The 25,147-nt window shown below is 33.7% G+C and overlaps 2 protein-coding genes across 3 annotated transcripts in view; one reads left to right on the plus strand and one right to left on the minus strand.

Annotated features, from left to right (window-relative positions):
* The window catches only part of itpr1a (inositol 1,4,5-trisphosphate receptor, type 1a), a 39,138-nt gene extending 33,552 nt beyond the window's left edge, over positions 1 to 5,586 (plus strand). The window contains exons 54-60 of the mRNA XM_073851552.1: positions 1,282 to 1,471; positions 1,575 to 1,664; positions 1,948 to 2,060; positions 2,137 to 2,302; positions 2,398 to 2,558; positions 4,820 to 4,981; positions 5,121 to 5,586. Coding sequence (XP_073707653.1) covers positions 1,282 to 1,471; positions 1,575 to 1,664; positions 1,948 to 2,060; positions 2,137 to 2,302; positions 2,398 to 2,558; positions 4,820 to 4,981; positions 5,121 to 5,207 — 969 coding nt within the window. The 3' untranslated portion in view covers positions 5,208 to 5,586. The remainder of the gene's footprint in view (positions 1 to 1,281; positions 1,472 to 1,574; positions 1,665 to 1,947; positions 2,061 to 2,136; positions 2,303 to 2,397; positions 2,559 to 4,819; positions 4,982 to 5,120) is intronic.
* Positions 5,587 to 5,719: 133 nt separating this feature from the next.
* On the minus strand, positions 5,720 to 23,812 carry pfkfb4b (6-phosphofructo-2-kinase/fructose-2,6-biphosphatase 4b). Of its 2 annotated transcripts, none has more exons than XM_073851550.1 (14): positions 23,648 to 23,812; positions 13,195 to 13,311; positions 13,015 to 13,111; positions 12,863 to 12,929; positions 11,861 to 11,935; positions 11,679 to 11,735; positions 10,943 to 11,064; positions 10,644 to 10,851; positions 10,419 to 10,565; positions 10,234 to 10,338; positions 10,027 to 10,156; positions 9,884 to 9,946; positions 7,011 to 7,075; positions 5,720 to 6,916 (listed from the first exon to the last, which is right to left on the minus strand). In XM_073851550.1, exons 1-14 carry the CDS (start codon positions 23,769 to 23,771, stop codon positions 6,857 to 6,859), a joined length of 1,437 nt encoding a protein of 478 aa, XP_073707651.1. In that variant the 5' UTR covers positions 23,772 to 23,812; the 3' UTR covers positions 5,720 to 6,856. The 2 variants fall into 2 exon arrangements, with proteins under 2 accessions (XP_073707651.1, XP_073707652.1); XM_073851551.1 differs by lacking the exon at positions 23,648 to 23,812 and adding an exon at positions 16,497 to 16,684.
* Positions 23,813 to 25,147: the final 1,335 nt, after the last annotated feature.

A 25,147-nucleotide genomic window follows, 5' to 3' on the forward strand; every position in this document is an offset into this window, starting at 1 on the left:
CTGCAAAATGTTAATTATTTTACTAAAATAAGACAGATCATACAAAATGTATGTTATTTTTTATTTAGCACTGACCTGAATAAGATATTTCGCATAAAAGATGTTTACATATAGTCCACAAGAGAAAATAGTAGTTGAATTTGTAAAAATGACCCTGTTCAAAAGTTAACATACACTTGATTCTTAATACTGTGTTGTTACATGAATGATTTTTTTTTTTAGTGCTAGTTCATGAGTCCCTTGTTTGTCCTGAGCAGTTAAACTGGCCGTTAAGCAGTTCAGAAAAAAATCCTTCAGGTCCCACAAATTCTTTGGTTTTTCAGCATTCGAACAATGACTGTATGATTTTGAGATCCATCTTTTCACACCGAGGACAACTGAGGGACTCATATGTAACTATTACAGAAGGTTCAAACGCTCACTGATGCTCCAGAAGGAAAAACTATGCATTAAGAGCTGGGGAGTGAAAACTTTTGGAATTTGAAGATCAGGGTAAATTTAACTTATTTTGTCTTCTGGGAAACATATCTTCTGTAGCTTTTGAGGGGTGGTACTAAATGAAAAAAATATGATATTTAGGCAAAATAAGAAAAGTTTACACATCTTCTTTCTGTTCAAAAGTTTTCACCCCCTGGCTCTTAATGCATCAGTGAGCATTTGAATCTTCTGTAATTGTTGCATATGAGTCCCTCAGGTGCCCTCAGTGTGAAACGATGGCTCTCAAAATCATACAGTCATTGTTGGAAAGAGTTCAAATACACAAAAATGCTGAAAACCCAAAGAAATTGTTTAGGAAGCAAATGCATGTAAACTTTTGAACGGGGTTTATACATTCAACTATTATTTTCTGTTGTGGATTATATTAAAATGTATTTTATGTGAAATATTTAATTCAGGTCAGTACTAAATAAAAAAAATAACATGCATTTTGTATGATCCCTCTTATTTTAGTAAAATAATTAACATTTTGCAGATTTAGCAAGGTGTATGTAAACTTTTTGACCTCAACTGTATAAAATAATTGAAGAGAATAAATAAATTAAATAATTAGATAAAAATAAATAAGTAGTATTTTTTGTATTATAAATAGTAATTTTTTTTTATTATATATATATATATATATATATATATATATATATATATATATATATATATAATAAAAATATATGTATTATACCTAATTTAATGATCAATTAAATGGTTTCATATACAATCAACATATTGTCAGTGTGAATATTTACACCACTAATGTTAACTAATTGTACGTTTGTGTGTTTGTAGTTGTTTGACCTGGTGAACAGGGAAGAGACTCTTTTGAACGTTATCAAGAGTGTGACACGAAATGGCCGCTCTATTGTCCTGACAGCTGTTCTGGGTCTAATCCTCGTCTACCTCTTCTCCATTGTTGGATATATGTTCTTTAAGGATGACTTCATCCTGGAGGTGAACCGCATCCCCAACGGCACTCTGGGTAACACACATTCACACAGACATATCAAAGTAAATCACAAAGTAATGCTCATATTGGTGGGTTTGAAAATTATTTATGTTATATTTGAATATGTGTGGGTCAGAGGAGGGAGTAAATCTGGCTTCTGGTTTCCTGTCTGAGGGGGTCTGCAATGCGACAAATGGGTCCTGTGTGCCTGCGGAAATTGAGGATGGTGAGCAGTAAAATTCTTTCAAACTAGGGCTGTCAAGTAAATGATTATTATAATATTAACAATATTAATTGATGAATGTACTAATACAACACAAAAATAGTATTGTTAGTTACGATTAAGTTTGATTAATTTTTTTAATACTAAAATGACACTTAAAATGGGCAGCCCTAATTTCTATTTTAATCATGTTATCCAATTTTTTGAATATATTTATGATTCCTATTAGACAATATTTTGTAGTCTGACGTTCTGTTGTACACTGGTGATTTGTGTGCATTTATAGATGATGTCGAGCGAGCGTGTGATTCTCTGTGGATGTGTATGATTACTGTACTGAGTCACGGTCTCAGGAGTGGTGGCGGAGTTGGAGATGTTCTCCGCAAGCCATCCAAAGAGGTATGCACGTGTATATTTACAATAACAGTTCATTTTTTTAAAATTACAACCTGAAGCTTAACCTTTGTGCTTGTAGGAGCGTCTGTTTGCTGCACGGGTTGTGTATGACCTCCTGTTCTTCTTCCTGGTGATCATCATTGTGTTGAATCTGATCTTTGGTGTCATCATTGATACGTTTGCTGACTTGAGAAGCGAGAAGCAAAGGAAAGAGGAGATCCTCAAGACTACATGTTTCATTTGCGGTAAGATGAGATGCACATTTATACTCAAATAAACATTAATGGGCCTTTACATGTGATTGGGAATTTTTTTGGATTACCTGCTTCCGTTCATCCAGGTCTGGAGAGAGATAAGTTTGATAATAAAACAGTGACGTTCGAGGAGCACATCAAGGAAGAGCACAACCTGTGGCATTACCTGTACTTCATTGTGCTGGTGCGGGTCAAGGACTCCACTGAATACACAGGCCCTGAGAGCTACGTTGCTCAGATGATCAAGGTGAGAACATACATGGTGACAACTATTATCATGAAGCTTTTATAAGAAGACTTTTTATGATTGAAATATTATCTATAAGTGCTCAAATCAAGAACCATATATATATACACAGTCAAACCAAAATTTATTCAAGACACCTTCAACATTTCTCACATTATAACAGTTTATTCGCTATACTTTAGAAAATGGTAATAAAATGACAAGAAATCAAGAGTTAAACTGTGTCAGAACAAATTCATCTTGATGAAGTCAGATAACTTTGATAGAAAGGTATGTAACAAAACATGATCAGGTCAGAGTGTCAAATCAAATTTTTGGTCCCAAATCTATTGGTTTCACTGCATGAAGAATTTTTGTCACAGTTTACTTTATTTTGCTATCCTCACTTACATAAATGAACTATAGTGTCCTGCACCCCCTAGTAAAAAAAAATATGCAAAAATGATATCTGGTGTCTCAATAATTTTTCATTTGACTGAATATAGTGCATACAGAATGTTTTTAAAACCATTTAGAAATATTTTCAGAACTTTTTTATTGACATTTTTATGACAGTGAAACCCTTCCCCTCAATTCTCATTAACCTACTATAACCTGATAAATATGTATTATTATTAGCAGTACTTTTATGTTATGTATTGTTGTATATATTTTAGTACTTGTGGTTGTTTTACTTTAATTCTCTTGTAAATAAATTTTAGGCTGATGTTAATTACAGAATCTTCATAGCTGGGCAGTATGATTTTAAATACTTTTAATGATTAATGACAAATTATTGCAAAAATACTGCATTAAAAGGAGGATAATATTTATATTCACATTACAGCGATTAGAATGAGGGCAGAAAAAATTAAGCATGAATTATGTTCTTTATTCCAAAATAAAGAAATAACCCACCAAAAAACATATTAACCTAATATTTTTAATCATAAAAATATATATCCTGGGGCCTCATTTATAAAGACTTGCGTAGAAACCATCCTTGATTTTATCTAAGAACTTTTCTGATTTGAACGTAAGAGCGATTCAGAGAAAACGAACGTACCACGAAATCCATGCATACGCCAGTCATTCGGTTATAAATCACAAATGATCGTGGAATTGTGTGCAGCTGAATATTCCGCCGTCGAAACGCCCCTGCTTAATTAATTAACATATAAAATGAGCTCATTCCTAAAGCAAAAACTCTGTGACAATGGCAAGTAAAAAGGAGCGCAAGAAATCAAATTATAGTGAGGCTGAACTATCTGCAATACCAGGCATTACCACAAGGAAACGGTCGTACGCCAAGCTGGAATCTGACGTGGAGATAAGTACTTTTCCACGTCAAAGACGTTTTTTATAAATCTGTACTTTGACGTGGATTTGATCGTACGAACACTCTAAGATCAAATCAGTGCATAAGAAAGTTTTATAAATGAGGCCCCTGGTCATATGTCAACATAAAAAATACAAATGTATTCTTACAAACATATAAACACTGCCGTTCAAAAGTTTGGGGTCAGTAAGATTTTTAATGTTTTTTAAAGAAGTCTTTTCTGCTGATTAAGGCTGCATTTATTTGATTAAAAATACAGAAAAAAACTGTAATGTTGTGAAATATTATTGCAATATAAAATAGTGGTTTTCTATTATAATATACTTTAAAAAATAATTTATTCCTGTAATGTAAAACTTAATTTTCAGCATCATTACTACAGTCTTCAGTGTCACGTGATCCTTCAGAAATCGTTCTAATATGCTGATTTATTATTAATGTTGGAAACAGTTGTGCTGCTTAATATTGTTTTTGGAACCTGTAATACTTTTTTCAGGATTCTTCGATGAACAAAACATTAAAAAGGACAACATTTATTTAAAATAGAAATCTTTTGTAACAATATACACTACCGTTCAAAGTTTGGGCTCAGTAAATCTTTTCCTTCTTTCATTGAAAGAAATTGTTACTTTTATTCCGCAAGGATGTTTTAAATGAATAAAAAGTGATAGTAAAGACTTATATTGTTAGAAAAGAAAGTGTTTATTTAAATTGCAATAATATTTCACAATATCACTGTTTTTTATTTTTAAATGAATAAATGAAACTTTGATGAGCATAAGAAACTTCTTTAAAAAACATAAAAAGCCTTACTGATCCCAAACTGTTAGCATTTTAAGATATTTTAAATCCATTGCACCTTTAATAAAATCATTATATAAAATTGTGATTTGTTCTTTTCATATTGTTTATCAGTAGTGCGACCTCTTTAACCCCCATTTAGGAGCACAATCTGGACTGGTTTCCACGGATGAGGGCCATGTCACTGGTCAGCAGCGATGGTGAGGGTGAACAAAACGAACTGCGCAGTTTGCAGGAGAAACTAGAGTCCACAATGAGGCTGGTCTCCAACCTGACCAATCAGCTCACAGAGCTCAAAGAGCAGGTGCGTATATACACACACTTAATAACAAACAATCCTTGAACTACTCCTAAATTGAAGATGTCATAAGCTGTGTGGTATGCGGTATGTATTTCTAAGATAATTGCATTTGTCTAAACTCATCTCTGTTGTCATTCTTCAGATGACTGAGCAGAGGAAACACAAGCAGCGGATTGGTCTGCTGGGAAACCCCGCCCACCTCAACATCAACCCACAGCAGCCGGCATGAAAGGTGGGCTCTGAGACCTGACTGACATAATGGAGTATCATTCCAACATATAATATGCAGTCATACCATCACAGCCTTATCATTTTAATAGAGACTTTTAAATAGTCATGAGATCATGTCTGACCATACTTGGACATGTATGCTCACTCAAGGACTCCAAGCATAATATTTTGAGCCTCATTGCTGTATGAGGTGCTATATTCATTTTTTTAAAGCACTGACATGATCACTTCAGAAAGAATCTTTGCACTGTGTATGAGTGTAGTATTGTAGGATGCCTTCACAGAGTGGTTTAGAAATGATGTCCCTCTGGATTTCTTTGCACCTTTCTATCCAAATGGATTGCGTTTGAGATTAATATAATGTGTGAAATTTTTATATATTTTTTCTGTATATATTTATTTGGAATTTCTATTGCTGAGATGGACATCCATATCATGGAAGGTTTAATAAACACCTACACTGACTGTCAAAAAAAAAAAGTTATAAAGACTGTATTAATAATACAGGACTCGGTTGATGAAGATGTTTTAATGACAGTACTTCCAGAAAATGTGACATTGTGCGTCAAAATTTGAGAACCATGAGCTTTACACACATTATCATAGTCCTACTGATCACAGAAACCCATAGGACAAATTAAATCACAGAGCTCTTCATATTTGGTTCTCAGAGGTGCTCTTCAAAAAATAGAAAAACAGTCCTTGTAATAAACATGACAATAACTGAGATGAAAACATTCCACTCACTTTTTCTCCATAAACACAGGCTGTAGAGTAAAAGACGAAAAAATATATATATATAACCACAATGTAATTTCAAATCTATAATTGAGATTTAGGAAAGTACGCCCTTTGTGCAAAAAAATAAAGTTATTAAAGAAAAGCATAAGTATACTTAATGTACAAAAAAAAAAAAAAAAAAGCCTACTATTGTAACAAGGCTTTAAAAATGTAAACATTGAATTTGGCTTTTTCTGGAAATGTAACAAGAGGTTATATATTTGTAAATTCCTTGCTACATTTTGAGCATCCTAACTGACTGTTTTTAAACATGTCACAATTGTACAAAATCCAGATGGTTTCAATTCTACAAAAGTAAAGTTCATGTGTGCTGATTAATCTGCAATTATGCTTTTTTAGTGTTAGATGACAGCCAAAGCACTTAATTTAAATTCTAGTGTGTAAATGACTGAGATGTAAAATATTGCTTAAGGAAACGTGCAGCAAAAGTAGCCAGTATATGGAAAGAAACACACCAGCGCTGATCATTTAATCTCAAATACAAAACGTTAATGATTCCAGCAAAAATCCTCAGTAGAAAATTATAGAAAGAAAACTTGAAACGCCTTCAAATCTGCTCTGCGCCAGCCTCAGTCGCAAGCACAGACTACACGTGTGAACACACGCACACACACTCGCACCCCAACACTAGGGATATTAATCAATAACTGGATTCCAGTCACCTATGTGGCAAATAAGAAAAGAGGAAAATACAAATATGAGGCCTGAAGTTGCTTAACTAAAGGACTCATAACTGACTTTCTGCCTAAAGTTTCCAAACACACAGAAACCAATGAGAGGAGTTACATAAAAAGGATGGAATAGGCTGATGGAGAGTTGCTGATGTACAGGATGTGAGGTCATAGGTTAATAGTGGGCTGGAACAGTGAGAAGAGCTTCTTCTGGCAAACGGGAAATGTCCACATTCTGTCACAATAAAAAAAAAATATATATATATATTTTTCCAAATATTATTAGAATGAATGTTTATATATGTAAAATGACCATCTGGTGTTCTCACCTCAGGTTTGTCTCTGTGAGTGTTCACCGCCTCCACATTAAGATAGATGGACTCCACTTTACAGCCTAGTACAGGACAGAATCTAGGTTACGTTCAAGTACATTTCAAGAGTTCATGTTTCCAGGTAATTAAATGAGCTCTTCAAAAAAAAAAAAAAAACCACTGGGGGTGAACAGCTCCCTCAAGGACTCAGTGCTAATTTCTCTTGAGAGTATTTGAACTTGTTGCATAAATCACTGCCGTAACCGAGTAAAAACCTCTTGGATTTCCTTTTTGGCTTTATAAAACCTCTTAATTAAGATCAGCAATCCTTGTTCTGTTGTTCATGTTGAATTGCTCTGTAGTTTTTACTACTGTCAGTGCTGTTTAGAGTCAGGTGGTCTTAGAGGGACAGTACACAAAAAAAAGTAAATAATGAATAATGACCTATCATACTAAAAGAAGACTTGACTACATAGCGCATGAGTCAACATAGTATTTTTTTTTTTTTTTGTTCCTGATAGCCCAGTCCCTATCCTACGATGGTGTTTTAGTGCCACATACAAAAAAAAAAAAAAAAAAAAACTAAATTACAACATTTTTAAAATGGAAGTCTAAATATTTCAAGAATGAAGTCTAAATTATGAGAATAAAGTCTAAATGTTTTGAGAATAAAGTCGGAATTATGAGAATTAAATTGTAGCAATTAAAGTTATAGTACTTTGAGAGTATAGCCTGTGCATGCAAATGACCCAGATCGGGAGAACAAGGAGAAGTTGCCAAGCCACCAGAATTTATTTGATTATATGTGGGATTATTAGCAGAAATCATACCACGTCTTATACTCACAGGGACAGTATGCTTGGAAATAATATTTCATGTCTTCGATTGCATTCATTAGGCCACACAATAATAGCAATAAGCTTTGTGCTTTTGGTACTTTTAATATAAAACAAAGTCTATTTCAAAAACTGTCCGTTTTATAGCGAAATACAAACAATGTGTCTTGCAATAATGTGTTTTTAATGCTCTTTAATGTGGCAAGACAGATCCCTGTATTCATGTGCATCAATCGTCTTTTCGATTACAATTGTCATTTCATTAAATGATACTGTTCTTTGAGAAAATTCCATCACCTATTCTGTAAAAACTTCTGTGGCATACAATCTTTCATTCCTCACATGTAGTTAATTAAAAACAACAATAAAATGTTCTAAAGGTTGAAGTGGGCTTGTTAACGTAAGTTATATTGTTGCTTTTTCTAAGGTATATAAGTGACTATTCACAAGCTGTTTTATTCAGAATATAATACACAGTGTTGGGAAGGTTACTTTGGAAATGTAATAGGTTACAGATTACAAGTTACTTCATTTAAAATGTAATAAGTAGTGTAACTTTTTAATTACTTTATAAAAGTAATGTAACTTATTACATTTAATTACTTTTTGATTACTTTTCTAAATTTCGAATATTTTCAACTGTTATTCATTTTGAAACATTTAAACCAGGCAGAGTTAATCTTACAGTAGCACTCAACTTTGATTATTGTCAGACTTTCAAAATCCTTCATCACTTGAATTAAAGTAAGGGATAATATACATCTTTATTTTGCAGTAACAAATGGCTACATTATCAACAACATTATCCCACTTATTACACAACTGCTTCATAGATTATTTAGATGTTTAGGTCAAAATTATTACGGTAGACACGAAACACTGATCTGAGTTGAAATATTTGAACGCAAAGCTTCCATGAAGAAATCAGTTGTTGGCAAACGGCAAGTTCAAATTAGACATTTTAGGTATACCGTGCAGTCTTACCAGTTTTCTTACACATTTCACCACATAAATAATTAAGGAAGTAGTACTAGTTTGTTATTTATTTTATAATCCATTACAGTGTACAAAACAAAATGGCAGCAGCTGCATTTGTATGAATCAATGCAATTTATGAAAGAAGTCAATTAAATCTGTAAGTGGTTGTGAGTGTGTGAAAAAATTCAGATGTAATCCCCTTTGTAATCACTGGCATTTTTCAGAAGTAACTGTAATTTAATTACACATGTTTTCTCAGTAACTGTAACTGATTACAATTACATTTATTTTGTAATTAAATTCCGTTACATGTAACTAGTTACTTCCCAACACTGATAATACAGTAAATGATTGGAAATAATATTTAACATCTTCCATTCATTATTTGCGCACCAGCCACCCAGTAAAATGCAACAATTTTGTGCTTTGTTACTTTTAATAAATGAAAAGTATAAATGTGTTTCCTTTTTATTCCAAGTTAATAGGATGACATAAATGTGAAGGAACATCAGAAGTATAGCCTAATTTAATGAACGAATGTCTAATTGCAATCAGAAAGATGACTGATTCACCTGCCGCTTAAACTGAGGTGAATACAGTGATCTGTCGTGCCACATTAAAGAGTGTGAAAAACATATAGACATATTGTTTGTATTTCACTATAAAACTGACAGATTTTAAAAGCTGAGTCTTTGGAATATCTCCTGATGCTTCCAATCCACGTAATTTGCATGCGTTTTATTAATTTTTTTAATCATGAGAACATTACATTAATTAATGCCTTTGTTTTAGATAAATAAAACAAGGGAACAAATTATTAAAGAATTTAATTAATTTTAATAATTATTACTATTATTTGAATTTATTTAATTAATATAACAATCTTATATTATATTAATAATATAATATAATAATAAATCATTTATTTGCTAATAAATAATTAGTGGCCATAATACCTTGTGTTGTCCCCATCATATCTCTAGTCATCAATGATGTTAAATTTCATTTTTGGAGTGAACTACCAAGTATATTCTTAGCACATGCTCAATAAGTATGCGAGAGAGATGCGTTTCTCACCATAGGCCACAGGAGTAAGCTTCAGGACTGTGTGTAGGGGGCATTTCAGGTACGGCAGCTCTCCTGGAAGGCAAACAAAAAGATTAAAGGTCATAACAACATGTAAATATTTTATGAACCATGGCACATCCCCATCTACACACCTGCACTCTTATCCAGGAAGTAAGCAAGCAGACAGCGCATAACAGCTTGGTGACAAATAACCAAAACATTCTCCTGACGTTCGAGCTCCATAATGACCGGCTCCAATCGCTGGACAAGATCCTCATAAGACTGTAAAAAGCAATAACATTAATTTTCTCATATTTAATGAGTTTCTAGTTAGCTGTAAATGGAGCTTTTTAACACACCTCTCCTTTAGGGTAGCGGTAGCGGTATTTGTCCTGGTCTCTGAGGGCGAACTCCAGAGGATAATGTTCTTGTATCTCCTCATACATCATCTCCTCACAAACACCCTGCACACATGCCGAGAGTCACTCTATTTGCACAATTTTAAAATGGAAATAGAAAGAGAACGTTGTCATATTATACTTACAGCGTCAATCTCATTGAGGGCTTTCCATTGTTCATACGGTACACCCAACGCCTCAGCGGTCTGAATGGTCCGCTTCATCTGACTCGTCCACACCTTGAGATCCTTTATATTCTGATCCTGTATAAACCTCCCTAGATACTGAGCAAACTGGGACATAGAAAAAGATGATGACCAATGATGTTGACAATCTTTAAACGACACATCACATCATAAACCAAAACACACCTCTTTACCACGGGGTGACAGGCCTGAATCTCCTCCGATCCGGCCTCTGACGTTAAGGTCGCTCTCTCCATGGCGGCAGAGGTAGATGGAGCGTGGTGTGATGTGGATGTTCATTAGATAATAAACAATTCTGCTTTGGATGTGGTCGAGTACACGGTTAACCAAATACCGCTGACCCACATCCATTATTTTAATGTATGACAATTCTCTGTAAGACAAAACATACAGCGTTAAAGGAACTGCTCACAAAATACATAAACTGAATACATTATCATATTCTAAGAAATCAGATTTCTGACCTGTCTAGGTTTTCATCCAGCGGCTGGTAACTATTCTCATAGCATTTGATCCTCTTCATAAAGTCCTGGATGGCTTCTTCAGTGTTGCGGTCTGTGTAGTCAGGGCTACCCAACTTCACCTGCTGCTCTCCGACACACAAAAAGAGGAGAAATTAATACTGGGGTAATTTAATAAATAAATAAATACTAATGTACTAAAGAAAAATGATTGAATGAGAAATGAGATTCACCCAAATGTCGGGCCAAAACTGTAAGACTTTCATTCATCTTTGAAACACAAATTAAGATATTTTGGATGAAATCCAAGCTTTATGGTCCTGCATAGACAGCAACGCAACTAACACATTCATGGCTGTTTACGCCGTGGTTTTCTCATGAACACACAGCGAAGACTGACACAAAAAAGAAGAAATTGTTGAATAAAGTCGTTATTTTTGTTTTCTTTGCACACAGAAAGTATTCTCATAGCTTCATAAAATTAAAACTGAACCACTTATGTCACATGGACTATTTTATTGATGTCTTTACTACCTTTCTAGACCTTTAACATGTCAGTTGCATTGCTGTTTTCATCAAAGAAAAAAACGCTTAGATTTCATCAGAAATATCTTAATTTGTGTTCCAAAGAGGAACAAAGGTCTTATGGGTTTGGAAAGACATGAGGGTGAATAATTAATGTGAACCAACCCTTTCCCATATAATTTTTGAGGGATCTTTTTTAAAATCACTGTCTTACCACAATGTTTTCCGCAATAACTTTGGGGTCTTCACACACAGACTCCACAAAAAACACCTAATTAAAAACAAATAAAGGCTTAAGGATATAAAATATAAAAAAGTCAAATGGTGAAGAAACACTTAACTACACAAAATAACACAGATTTAATGTTTGTTAATGAACACACGACATGGTTTTACCTTATAGCCATTTTGTTCTGCAAATCTTATTATGGTGGCCCTCCGTTCTCTGGTTGTGTTTGTGGCATCAAACACCTAAAAAAAAAAAAAGGTCTTATGCTCACTAAGGCTGTATTTATTCTTTCAAAAAATACAGTAAAAATTCAATGTTGTGAAATATTACTACAAGTCAAAAGAAATGATTTCTATTTCAATGTACACTACCGCTCAAAAATCTGGAATTAGTAAGACTTCAAAAAGTTATTACAATATAAAATAATGGTTTTTATTTTAATATAATTCAAAATATAATTTATTCCTGTGATGCAAAGCTGAATTTTCATCAGCTGTTACTCCAGTTTTAAGTGTCACATGATCCTTCAGAAATCATTCTAGTATGCTGATTTATTATTGGAATTACCGATGTTGGAAACAGTTGTGCTGCCAAATATTTTTTTGGAACCTGTGATTCTTTTTTTCAGGATTCTTTGATGAATAACATGTTAAAAAGAACAGCATTTAATCAAAATATAAATTTTTCTAACAATTTAAATCTATGCTATCACTTTTTATTAATTTAACAAATACACTATTTGAATATCTGGAATCTGAGGGTGCAAAAATATTTTTAAATATTGAGAAAATCTTTTTTGTCCAAATGAAGTGCTTAGCAATGCATATTATTAAGTTTTTATACATTTACGGTAGACAGTTTACAAAATATCTTTATGGAACATGATCTTTACATAATATTTCTAATGATTTTTGGCATTAAAGAACAAATTATAATTTTAACCCATACAATGTATTGTTGGCTATTGCTACAAATATACCCATATATATGTATATAATTATTTTTTTTTAAACATTTTTAGAATATAAAAGCAAAGGCACAGCAAATAAAAATAAATAATAAAAAACTGCATTTATTTAAAAATATTTAAATAATTTTCTGCTTTTATGAATGATAGTATATAAAATATAAATCAGTGATAAAATGATTGAAAATGCAAAACTACTCACAGCAACCTGGCCACCTTCAACACTGAGGTACTGTCTGACGTCATTGAGCGCTGCCAAAGCACACTGCCTGAAAAAAAGGAATTTAAATCAATCATATGAAACCACAAAATGCACAACAACAGCTAAATATATGAAAACAAGCTGAATCTTACTTTCTTATCTTCAGGCCTTCCTCATTATCAGGGCGAAAGAACTCAAAGCTCCTGTAGATTTTCAAACATTCTCTCCGATACTGTCCCACATTGAATTCTGCAAAAAAAAAAAAAACACTGATTTAGTTGCTGTATACTTGATGTATAAATGTTTTGGAGTATGTGTGCAATTTACCATACCTTTTGTTGGTACACCAATCCAGTTGAGGTAGCGTGTGAGTTTTTTAGAAATGTAGGTTTTTCCCCTTGCTGGCAGGCCCACAGTCACAATAAGAGTGGGACAGTTGGTCATGCAAACTGCCAAAAGACAGACACAGAGAATAAAAATGTGTCTGTAAGTATCAGCTTTTTTGTGTACAGCAGAAAAGACAGTGAATAGTCTCTTTGTTTCATTTTCAGTTAGTATGAGCAATCTGTCAGAGCAAACCAAGCAGACAGAGACTATTGTTGGTCAGGGGAGCACACATGCAGCTCTGAAGGAATTTTATTTTTTCCTAATGTGATGTGAATAAATGTCTTCATTGAATGAATGAAATAGTTTTTGAAAACACTGATTTCATCAGCTTTATCTTTACTACCTTACCCAAACAGAGCAAAAAAATATATATTAATCCAGATACTGGCTCATTTCTGCAGATTATCCAAGCATGTCAGAGACAAATCAAGACAAATCACACTTTTTTATACACTTGCATCAATCCTCCTGATGTTTCTATTTTCTGCATTTCACCAAATGAAATCCATTACTCATCATGGTTATCAAGCTCTTCTCAAAGTCTGCTGATTCTTCATGAATCATGTTCCTCTGAGAGATACTGAGAGATCATGTGTACCTGATGCTGTCAATCCTCTGCTGACTAATCGAAATACAGATCCTACTCAGAATGTCCAGCATCAGTTGTTGTTGCAAGTACAGCTCATTCAACTTCAGGTTCATTGAGTTCAAAACAAATCTGCCAATTACACGAAAATCAGCATATAATTAAGCACATCCCCAGTCTTTGAGAAATGGTCTCGCTCAGCAAACCCGCTCTTTAAAATGCCATAAACTTCCTCTGAAAATCCTGTATGACAGCACATTTGGGGCCACAGTGATCTGGAAAAACCCTCAACTGTTACACGGTTACTTTTTGCCCATTTAAACGCAACAGGCCCTAAGGAATTTAAAAGATATCCCTGAAGTCTAACCACAATCCTGATAACCCACCAACACCAGTTTACTGCACAGAGGGAATACAGCCACAAAATTACACCACCTTCAATAAAATAGGACAGGATAGCATGGGTAGTTTTTTTTAACTCCTGAGGGAAACTGAGGGGGGAAAACAAATTTAAACATGTTTAATTCAAAACAAGACGGCAGAAAAACAGGCTGTACAATTTCCACAATGTACACTACCAGTCAAAAGTTTAACAAATTTTTTGTGCTCACCAAGACTCAATTTTTTTGTAATACAAAAAACAGCAAAGGCAGTAATATTGTGAAATAGTTTTACTATTTAAAATAACGGCTTCCTATTTGAATACATTTTAAAATGTAATTTATTCCTGTGATCAAAGCTAAATTTTCAGCATCATTACTCCAGTCTTTATTGTCACATAATCCTTCAGAAATCATTTTATTATGCTGATTTGCTGTTCAATAAACATTTATTATTATTATTATTATTATTATCATCATCATCATCATCAATAATTAAAACAGTTGAGTACAGTTTTTTCAGGATTCTTTGATGAATAGAAATATCTAAAGATTTATCTGAAATAAAAAGCTTTTGTAACGTTATACACTGTACCATTCAAACGCTTGGAGTCAGTATAATTTTTTGGGGAAGTAAATTAAAGAAATGAATACTTTTATTTAGCAAGGATGCTTTAAATTGATCAAAAGTGATGATAAAGACATTTATAATGTTACAAAATATTTTTAATTTAAAATAAATGCTGTTCTTTTGAACTTTCTATTCATCAAAGAAACCAGATTTTTTTAAAAATTACTCAGCTGTTTTGAACAATCATAATAAATGTTTTTGAGCAGCAAAACAGAATATTAGAATTATTTCCGAAGGATCATGTGACTGGAGTAATGCTAAAAATTCAGATTTGAAATCACAGAAATAAATTACATTCTGAAATATATTCAAATTGAAAAGTTATTTTAAATAGTAAGCATTTTAAAATTGTACTGTTTTTGCTATACTTTGGATCAGCAGAAGATACTTATTTAAAAAACAATAAAAATCTGTTTAAAAATGTTTGACTGGTAGTGTAATATTTCCAAAATTACCTCCAAAATGATAATTATCAATGCCACAACTTTGTTTATTTGATTAGTGACCTAGTGTGGAATCTAAAATAAATCTAAAAAATAAAATGTTATTTTTCTGTGGTAGTCAACAAACTAGCATACTGTAATGGATTGTTACATTTTGTTTATCAAAACATAAGCTAAGGTCACATTCACTCTCATGATGTTTATCATCAGAGGGACAATGAGCTGATCAACATGAGCTTAGAGCATCAGGGGTCTGCTGCTGTTCACACGCTGCACACATGGGCCCCGAATGTTGATGCCATTGACCAATCAGAGACCGCCTCCAGCCAGGGATCAGCCAATAGAATACTAGCGACGGAACACAATGCACACAAGCTACTGTACCGGTGCTGAAAACATGCTCTTACAGTACAAAACATTTAGCAGATATGCTCGTAATGCCGAGTTGTTACTGATAAATAAATATGCAAACGGAGAGCGATGGCTGTGGAGTTTAACAGTGGTACATCACTTTCGGCTTGATGTGACGATTCGGACACGTTATTCAGTGTTTACTTTTGCCAGTTTTTTCCTAAGCAAAGCCTGAAAGACACTTGGAGAAAAGAATACTGTTGCTAAATACCACAGAGTTTAAATTGAGCCGCAATGTAGCTTACTGTGCTTTACCTAACCAGTATGTCTGAGGCTGAGCAGGTTTCGGTGCATCCTGGTTGCATCATTCCCGTCTTAATATGCTGCGCCTACTTAGTCCGGGTTCACCGGGTTCACTTACATTAGTGCTTCAACTAGATGCTAGCATACAGTGAACAATGCTGATCATGTAATTCCTATGAATATCATTCTTAGAACTTACCTCATAAATCAGTCAATTAGGCAACAAATGGTGAATGAATTTCTTTTTAAATACTGAACATGCACCATTACTTCCGCACCCAACAGCATTTCATAACTCAACTCCAGATGGTGTCTTTAGCCAAGCTAAAAGATGCAAACAGCCGCGAACTCTGCTAAATTTGTAACGTTACTTGCTCCAGAGCTAAAACATAAAAGATGCGTGTAACTTTACGCATGCAAGTCTCGTAAATTACGCGGGGATTTTTACAAATAAGAGCGTTTGGGGCAACTGTGTTTAAAACGAGCCTCATGAATTGATACACATAGCCCCATTGTCTCTGATCATTAGTAGTCTTGAAATGCTAAAACATACCTCTTTTTTGGGAAATATGTTTCTCCGGTAGCCCGTTTTTGCATGGCATCCATATTTTTCGCAGTGGGTTTTGTGTGAGCTCTCTGGGAATCGCCATTATAACATCTTCGGTGGAACTCATCCTGACTGTATTATCATGACCCGGTTCTTCAGAGGTAAACGCCTGTTCTCTGATACTGAGCGGACTGAGCTGGCCGTGGTGGGCTGTATGTCATATCTGCTGAGCGATATCAGTGACCGGTTGTACCGTAATACTAGCAAAGAACGCGCACCAAAAAACACACCCCTCCCTACTTTAAAAACACTGTATTTTTTTAAACATACAAATTCAGTGTTCATAATTACACAATGACTAAATACCAGTTGCTTGAACATAGCCATTTTAAAATGCCAAATTACATTATCAAAAATGTAAAAATTAAATGACTAACTTGTGTAATCTAAGCAGCTTATGCAACCAGTCACTAGTGACTAGCCTATAACTAAAACAGTTGATTATTTTAAACTGAATTATGTTTTGTTACGAGAGGTCATCTGACATCTTTAACATGATTCTATGGTTTTAATATCTAAAACGTTATTTCTTCACTGTTCCACAATGCAAGCATTTTTTCAAACGAATTTTTACTGAATAATAACGTGGTTGATTGGATATACAAAACGCGCAATAACTCGTTTAACGAGTGTTGTTTGTCATTATATTAGTATTTGGTTTGAGGGCACACATGTGCTGAATATTACACAACTTAGCCTACTCTAGAAATACCGCATTTTATCAAATCTACCGTAAAACTACTTAATGATGTGGCAAAACTAAAAAAAAAATAATGAGGAAGGGGCGAACAAGAAGTTCAGACGTGATCGCAGTAGTTTGAGAAAAACAGCAGTTCACATGAAGTGCACATGGGTCGTGAGTGTTGATATGTCTTTGTCCAATCAAAACCCGTCGACAGTGAGGAATCTACCAATAGAGTAACAGAGAGACTGCATGAGAGGCGTGCGCAGAAGGTAAACATCTTATTCCAGGACTTGAACGTTCTGTTCTTCTTAGCCACCAAACACCTAAATAATATTACCAAGAACTTTGGCCTATAAATGTATACTTAAAAAAGTACAGGTTCACTAACAGAAGCAGATTTGTTGTGTATAGAGCAAAAATGTTTTCTATGGTCTCACATGAGTGTTTTATAGTTTGAGATTTCTGTACAATAGAATCATGATAATTTTGATACTTTTCTCTCTTAAACCATAGTTTATAGTTATAGTTTGTAGTTTATTGCAGCGTCAAGAATGAAAACAAATATTTCTGGCTTAGCATATAGCTAATGTATATGTTTACTAGTTATAATAATATACTGGCTAGTGGCTACTACATTTATATAAATTAGCCATTACATAGTCAGAAACATTAGCAAATATTTGTAAGAATTTATAATACAAAAGACTAGTAAATGTACACTACCAAACATTGGGGAATTTTTTTTTTTTTTTTTGTAAATAAAATAAAGATTATTGGAGTAGGTTTTACAAGATAATACTATGACAGTCTATTTCAATTTATTTCAGTGTGCTACTTGCTGTTTATTGGTAATTATTTGTGAAATTTACTAGCAATTGAAAACTGTGATCAACTGAAAACTGTTTTCAGTGTATTTTCTACATGTTAGAATTATAGTAAATACACAGTAGAAATCCTCAAAATAATTTAACACAAATGAAAGTATGGTAATTATTTTTATGTTAAAAAAAATTACACAATTGAAACCTATTTTATTTTAGCCAGCCAATTTTGCTTTTTTAAGCAGTTTTGGCTATTTAGACAGTTCCTTTATGCTTCCCATATGTTCCTATCACTTCTTTGGTTCTTTTATCTTTATTATCCAGTCTAACTTTAAACAACAACATTTATGTGTCCACAAAAGTATAAGCCTGTAGATGTTTTTGCAGATGCTGCAGGGACAAGGGATATCCTGGCTATCCTAGGATATCCTCAACAAAAAAAAATGGTTCAACATGACAAGCAGGGCAAATAGGGCCATCTTGTGGCTGAATAATGAATCATACTTTAAGCCTTGTAGAAAGCCTTAAAGGAGAAGTTCATTTCCAGAATGAAAATTTCCAGATACTTTACTCACCCCCATGTCATCCAAGATGTTCATGTCTTTCTTTCTTCAGTCGCAAAGAAATTTTGTTTTTTGAGAAAAACATTCCAGGCTTTTTCTCCATATAGTGGACTTCAGCGGTGGCCAGTGGGTTGAAGCTCCAAATTGCAGTTTCAATGCACCTTCAAAGGGCTCTACACGATCTCAGCTGATGAATAAGGGTCTTGTCTAGTGAAACGGTCAAAAAAATATATAAAATGTATATACTTTTTAACCACAAATGCTGGTCTTGTACTAGCTCTGCGATACTCATGCGTGTTTTCACGCATTGCGTAATCACATTTGAAAAGTCACGCGCGGTTAGCTCTTCGTCTGTGTACTTCAGTTCAAAAAGGTAGGGTAGGGCAAAAAACTTCTTTTCTCCTCCATCTTCAAAATTGTCTGACGTTGTTTTACCTTATTTTGTACAGGGCGTTTGACTTTCTTTGCATGTTTGCTTTGTAAACACTGGGTCGGTACTTCCGCCTACATCATTTGTGCGTGACTAAGTAATGCATAAGGTTGAGCTAGAGCAAGATGAGCATTTGTGGTCAAAAGTATTCCAATAGTTTTTTTTTTTTGTTTTTTTAAAGAAAATGGCAGATCGTTTCGCTAGATAAGACCCTTATTCCTTGGCTGGGATCATGTAGAGCCCTTTGAAGCTGCAATGAAACTACAGTTTGGACCTTCAATCCGCTGGCCACTATTTAAGTCCACTATATAAAGACAAATCCTTGAATGTTTTCCTCAAAATTCTTAATTTCTTTTCGAATGAAGAAAGAAAGACATTTTGAGTGACATGGGGGTGAGTAAATTATCAGGAGATTTTCATTCTGGAAGTGAAGTTCTCCTTTAAAGTGAAATCAAGATATTTCTAAATTTTCTATAATTTGTCTTAATTATTCTTAAAAAATTCACCACAGTTTTTTTTTTATTAGATGGCAAAGAAATAAAATAGGTGATGAAGAGAGAGGGAAAAAGGTGAGAGTGTCCAGTCAGCGGGTCAGGAGGACTAATCTGCTTAGACAGGTGCAACGATAGCAAGCTGGCTCAGGTACTCAACAGCAATACCTTTTTTAAGCTTTAATTAATTAAGCTTCAGGTCCACTTAGATAATGAATGAAAAAGATAAAAAATAGGCAGTGAGTTTGTAATCTCTTTAAATAGCCAGGGACCCAGCACTCAGGCTGTCACAAATACATTTTCTTAGAAACAATAACTACACTTACTATAAATTAATGTTATATTATGGTTATGAATGACCTATAATTAAAATATTATACAGTTGAAGTCAAAAGTTTACGTACACCTTGCATAATCTGCAAATTGTTAATTAATTTACCAAAGTAAGAGGGATCATACAAAAAGCAAGTTATTTTTTATTTAGTACTGACCTGAATAAGATTTTTCACATAAAAGACATTTACATATAGTCCACAAGAGAAATTAGTAGTTACATTTATAAAAATGACCCAGTTCAAAGGTTTACATACACTTGGTTCTTAATACTGTTGTTATCTTGTTATCTGTTTTTTTTTTTTTTTGAACAATTAAACTGCCTGCTGTTCTTCAAAAAAATTCTCCAGGTCCCACAAATTCTTTGGTTTTTCAGCATTTTTGCATATTTGAACCCTTTCAAACAATGATTGTATGATTTTGAGATCCATCATTTCACACTGAGGACAACTGAGGCACTCATAAGCAACTATTACAAAAAGTTTGAATGCTCACTGATGCTCCAGAAGGAAACATGCATTTAGGGTAAATTTTACTTATTTTGTCTTCTGGGAAACATGAAGGGCAGCACTAAATGAAAAAAATATATATATTTTAAAATATAATATTATATTTATCTTAAAGCATCATGTTTTCTTTCTGAAGCATCAGTGAGCATTTGAACCTTCTGTAATAGTTGCAAATGAGTCCCTCAGTTGTCCTCAGTGTGAAAAGATGGATCTCAAAATCATACAGTCATTGTTGGAAAGGGACCTGAAAAAAATTCTGAAGAACAGTGAGCAGTTTAACTGTTCAGGACAAACAAGGGACTCATGAACAACTATCACTAAACAAAAAAGCACAGCTGTAGATCATTCAGGTCACAATACAGTAATAAGATAGATTTAAGTGTATGTAAACTTTTGAACAGAGTCATTTTTATAAATGTGAATTATCTTATTCAAGTCAGAACTAAATAAAAAAAAAACATGCATTTTGTATGATCCCTTTTATTTTGGTCAAATAATTAACATTTTGCAGACTCTGCAAGGTGTATGTAAACTTTTGACTTCAACTGTATATAGTTACCCTCCTGCCCTTTATAATACATCTCAACAAGAATAACTCACAGCTAAATTGTCATATTTATACTGTTTATGTCAGTTTGATCATTTGTAATCTTATGAAATAAGTTGTTTTGTAAAAAAAAAATGATTTTTTTTTTTTTAAATCTCAGATCAGTCTTTATTGTTTGCAAGATAACATTATCAAGTTCAGAAGGAACAAGCGCAAGTCTTTTAATTACACCCTTTGGGAAATAACCAGAACATAAACAAAACAGAATCATTAATAATCTACAGGAAAATAAGTACTGCTGTTTCCTGAATAATATGATGGTTTTAAATATGCACATTTTGTGAAAATATGTCATTATTAAATTCTCTTTAGTTTGACAAAATTAATGTTTCCTTCAAATTTCATAGAAACATTCTGTCACATCACATTACTCTTTATCCCAGAAAAAGCATCCATTTATTTAAAATGACAAAGGGTTTAATTATGATTAATATACTTTTCTAAGTAATATCAAGCACTGGGCTTTTCAAAAATAGATTTTTTTCCTTTTCCCTTTCCCCTAGATGTCAACCGCCCACACAGCAGCCTGTGACATCACAGCCTTTTAAACTCAGAAACAGATGAGAGCATGAGAGCATTCTGTGTATGTGAGTGGGCTGAAATGGCATCAAGTATGCACCTACTGATTCAGCACACTTTGCACATACAACAAACAATTTCAACAGACACGGCACATAAACTCATAACACAAGCACAGACACAAAACAGAGCCAGACCTGAATCCTTAAATGGGATTGGAGGAATGGAGCTGAACTTTCACACAGATAACCAGAGATGGAGAGGGAGCATGGAGAGCGTGCCACACATGCGCAAGAAATAAACAACATAAGGAGGAGGAAAGTGAGAAAGCACAAGAGGAACAACTCTCTGTGGATATACAACACACACACACACACACACACACACACACACACACACACACACACACACACACAAAAACTATAAAAGGAAAGAGAGAACAAACAGAAGGAAGAGATGAAATCTCAGGGAAGCATAGATAAACACAGAACGAGATTAAGAGCATGGGTCACAGAGCACATAAAGATTTATTAGCACTTACACAAAGGCCTGAAATATTTTGCCAGTGTGTGTTACCATAGTAACCCACCTACCAATAGGGCTCATTACTGACACACCCTTATAAGATCTACTCCAAAAAAACCCTGTCCAGCATGCTATCTCTAAACCAGCACACTAAAACAGAGTATATTAAGGGGGTTGTATGCACAGTGCAAAGTAACATCTGGCATATAATATCTGGTAATATCATGGTTTGGTTTTATTTTGGTGACAGTGCAGCTGCAACTCTGACTAAATCTGACTTAGCCAAGCAGGCATACCATGCAATCTGATCTAAGAAAGTGACACACACACAAAAGCTTTCTAAACTGTCTCATCACCCATTTTAACATCCATCACTCTACCTGATATGTCTTGCATGCATAGGCCTACTCATGCCAGCTGTCTTGTCTTATCCCATAATAAGACTATAAGCGTGTCTGCATTTGTGAAACAGGACCACAAAACCAGCCATAAGGGTCATTTTTTTAAAATTGAGATTTATACATCATCTATAAGCTGAATAAATAAACTTTCCATTAATGCATGGTTTCTCAGGAGAATATTTGGCCAAGATACAACTATTTAAATATCTGAGGGTGCCAAAAAAAATCAATATTGAGAAAATCGCCTTCAAAGTTGTTTAAATTAAGTTCTTAGCAATGCATATTACTAAACAAAAATTAAGATGTGATATATTTACAGTAGGAAATTTACAAAATATCTTAATGAAACATGATCTTTACTCATTATCTTAATGGTTTTTTAGCATAAAAGAAAAATTGATAATCTTGACCCATATAATGTATTTAGCACTAGTGTTTATGTACTGGTTTTGTGGTCCAGGGTCACATTTTATCATTGCAACTTCTCATGTAAACCATGCTGCTAAATACATTTGAACATTATATACATTTACTTCAGAAAGAGACAAATTACATTAGTTTGTGCAATGTAAATACAACAGTTCATGCAATAACTCTATATGCCATTCATTGTCTCGGGAAGTTAATATAAAGGTTGTTTACTTAGGGCCTGACCATAGTCTCGCCCCATGCATGACAACAAATCAATAAATCGAATAACGAAAGAACAACCATGCTTTCAGCTACTGTATTTACAGTACACATTGTGAGTGTTCAAAACATCATTTGTTGTCTTACTTTTCTCAGGTGCCAACAAGCCACTGACGAAATCCCATTTTTACGTTACCATTTATATGATATTAGTAATATAGTAATTACCATTGTTAGTGATAAAATAATTATGTGAGAGCTTTGGTTTTTCCAAAAAGTGTTTAGTTTTCATGAACCAGGATAGATAGATAGATAGATAGATAGATAGATAGATAGATAGATAGATAGATAGATAGATAGATAGATAGATAGATAGATAGATAGATAGCCTACTTATATGTTGTGGAAAACCTACGTATTTCTTTCGTCCATATAGCCTAATATAGAAGCATTTGTTTACTTAGCACTTAAACCGCGCGTACACGCCGTATACAGTTTCGACAGTTTCGTGTGGTCGTGATGACAAACACAAGTGACCCCAACGAAATTACGCTCACACGGAGGAGAGATACCCGTGTCTTACCTGTCCCGTCGCGGTTTTGCCCGTCTCGGAAGCGACTGGAGTTCCTCATCATCCAGGTTCTAATAGAGAGCAGCGCGGCTGTGTGAAAGAGCTTGTGCTCGTCCCCGCTGTTTCGTGGAAACATTGTTTAGAAGCGCACCGGTTAAATACAGGATTTGCGTGCGCGTTTAGATAACAGACGCGCGTCTAAAAACAGCCACATGGGAGTCTCATACTTCAGAGAAACAGATTGAGGGCAGAGTAACGCCTTGAACACTTACTCTCATTATATAATGCCAGATGAGTTGCTTTTGAAGCGTAGATTAATTAAAATGAGCTGTGGATAATTTAGAAATACAGTGCCAACACGTTCTACTTCTATTTACAGTTACTGTACTGTACATACTGTTTATCTTGTAAATGTACATTTATTAACAGTAATGCACACGCAATGGGTCAATTGAAAATCAAGAACCCAAGGGCAGAATGTGATAATAATGCTGTCATTTTTGTTATCATCTAGGCCTATCAATGAGGGACAAAATCTGAAAGCTGATTTATCAGTCACTATCATGCAAAGCATGATACATCTTGTGCTGTCACTGACTAACACTGTCATCAAACCTCTAACAAAACACTTCATTGATTGTACCTACGTAAATGGGGTAAACTCATTATGATAATAGTTAAAATAGTTAAGCCACACCTAACATGGATGAATGTCATTATATTATATAAAATGTCAACTGTCATTTATTTTTAAAGGAAAACAACACTCAAAAATGAAAATTCTGATATTTATTCCTCCTCATGTTGTTCTAAACCAAAACTGTGTGACTTATTGGAACACCATTTCTCAAAATATCTTATATGTTCCACAAAAGAAAGTAAGTCATGCAGTATTGGAATGACAATGTAAATAATCCCAGAGCTTTCATTTTGGGGAGGAATTTCCCTTTATAGCAACACACAAATACACTTTCAAGCTAAATATTTTACATAAATGAATTTATTGTGGTATTAAATTCTAAAACAATAGATATGCTCTTCAAAATTAAGACACTTTAGGTTTGTCAGACATAATGAAATGTGTCATAATTAAAATTACTATACTAAGAACAAGTGAAATTAGTTCTGAGAAGAGGTTTAGCATTATTTGGTTTGATATTTTGCTTCTGATATAATAAAATTCATAATTTTTAAGTGAGTTCTTCTTCCATAAAGTCTTTCTTAAGTCCATAAACAGTTTAAGCCACTGTTATGTTTTTATTAGTTATGATTACATCATTGTACATAAGTTAATAAAGATATATAAACCACCAGTCAAAGGTTTTTGAACAGTAAGATTTTGAAATATTTTTACTATTTAAAAAAAAAAGTTTTATTATTTTAATTTATCCCTGTAATTTTAAAAATGATTTTTTTAGCGTCATTACTCCAGTTACATGATCCTTCAGAAATCATTGTTATATTCTCGTATAAATATATATACAAAAGCTTTTTAAGCTACAAAAGCTTTTT

Source organism: Garra rufa, chromosome 12 (assembly GCF_049309525.1).
Source record: "Garra rufa chromosome 12, GarRuf1.0, whole genome shotgun sequence".
In the NCBI taxonomy this organism is placed as follows: Eukaryota; Metazoa; Chordata; class Actinopteri; order Cypriniformes; family Cyprinidae; genus Garra; species Garra rufa.